The 1816-nt window shown below is 47.6% G+C and overlaps 1 protein-coding gene across 1 annotated transcript in view; it reads left to right on the forward strand.

Annotated features, from left to right (window-relative positions):
- The window catches only part of J4E82_011679 (uncharacterized protein), a gene marked incomplete at both ends in the record, with an annotated part of 1793 nt that extends 306 nt beyond the window's left edge, over positions 1–1487 (forward strand). The window contains 3 exons of the mRNA XM_051737874.1: positions 80–487; positions 631–869; positions 975–1487. Of these exons, the coding sequence (XP_051582367.1) occupies positions 80–487; positions 631–869; positions 975–1487 (1160 nt within the window). The remainder of the gene's footprint in view (positions 1–79; positions 488–630; positions 870–974) is intronic.
- Between the last annotated feature and the right edge of the window lie 329 nt (positions 1488–1816).

The raw sequence follows: 1816 nt of genomic DNA on the forward strand, positions 1-1816 counted from the left end.
CTTCGAAATGTCATCAAAACTATCGATGGGCTGCCACAAGGATACAGCAATAAGTGCGTTGCTGTTTTGAACGACATAGATTTCATCATCGTGGCCCGTAACGCCATCATGCTCCTCATTGCGCTCCAATTCGAACCAAAAGATGCAGTACCGATGATCATCCACTTGTGGTACTCAGCGTTACTTCCTTCTCGTATAATGCAGGCGATTCAGATCAACATCCTTCCTATGGTCGAACATGTTTGCCAGCAGATCAAGAACAAGCCCGAAAGTGTACTGCAGGCGAAGACATTTGGGTCAGGTGACCGAAAGCTACGCATTACCCTCAAGAAGGAAGACTGGATCCGCTTAGCGAGGTTTTGTCGGGTCTTGGAGGGATTGACAGCGGAAGCTGCACAACAGATTCGTCACCGTATCATGCTGGCTGCTGAGAGGGTTGACTATCGTGATCGTGCTCTGCTGAACATGCCCGCTGGTGTCCGCCAAGGTGAGATGTACTTTCGTCACACTGGTGTTTTGCTGCCTTATGGTTGCTCCACCATAGACTTTGACACACCTAACCCGTAAGCACTATCTAAAAGCATGAAATTATCAGACGCTAACATCATCCAAGCACCCTATTTTCTTCAGGTGATTGGCCGATGAAAGACAATGCTAGTCCCCGCGATGGTTGGCTTTTTGACGAGTATATGCAGGATGCCCCAGCTGCGAAAGCAGATGAGTTCGGTGCTATCTTTTTCCATATCCGAAGACTGCTTCTCAAGTTTTGTGGCCGGCTCCAGGGCTCTAACATCTCGTTCCGGCTGTTTAACATGGATGCCCAATATCTAGGAGGCTATCTCGATGAGATGAAGTTCGATCGTATCGAGGTAAGACACACACTCATCGGTCCTCACTAAGCATTACCATTGACATTGACATGGATCTCCAACGTATGCGATCGAGGCTTTATTGGCCCCCACATTTGCCTCCAGGTCTTCTCGCAACTCCTCAAATCGGCTGCACAGAACCCCAAAGCCACGTTGCTTATGCTCTTCATCAATGCTGCCGTCGAGACCGATCACGCAGTAAACCCACAAGGCGATGTACTGTCGGTGGTATCGGCAATGAAACGGCTCGACAAGTACATGCCAGTCGGAAAACCACGAGCGACTCTTCCTAGAGGTATGTTGGGCACGAATGCACATCCTGAACTGATCTTACGTACTGCCTGCTATAACCTGTTTAAACCGTGGGACAAGTACTTCGATATGTTCATGGATGAGGCCAGGATTACTCAGTTCGCTGCGCTGTGCGGGATGGCTATCAAAAAAGAGCACACCATTGTTCAGCCTTGGCCATATAAGATTCGGAATTGCACCACCAAAAAGGAGTTCGATATTCTACGTGCTGGAAGTTTGACAGGATTTGAGCGTTATATGGAGTTTCAGAAGTTTGAAGATGTCGCTGACGACATGAGTTTTGAGTTTGCTGGCATGCAATTATAGGTCCTCCTTCTCTCATAGCTCTTTTGAATTCAAAAGAGTGGTGGCTATCATAGCCATCAAGGACGAAGGATCGACGTATGTCCACAATCTTGCCCTATGTATGCTTGACAAAATGCTTTAGCCATTTTACTACTGGCTCGTTGTTCTTCCAGCCCCTATCATCGACCATAATTGCTCGGTTGCGGAAGATGCCTTCCTCGTACCAGAAAGATGAGTGATACTAGCCGCCAAAGATAAGGGAAGCTGGGACAAGTCAGCCAGCTATTTTAATCGCAGCGATCAACATTACACAGTCATGATTGCCTTTTCAAGCCTACAATCGTATCATA

The sequence above is a fragment of the Alternaria postmessia genome (genome assembly GCF_024291825.1).
Source record: "Alternaria postmessia strain BMP 2775 chromosome Unknown scaffold_286, whole genome shotgun sequence".
Taxonomy (NCBI): Eukaryota; Fungi; Ascomycota; class Dothideomycetes; order Pleosporales; family Pleosporaceae; genus Alternaria; species Alternaria postmessia.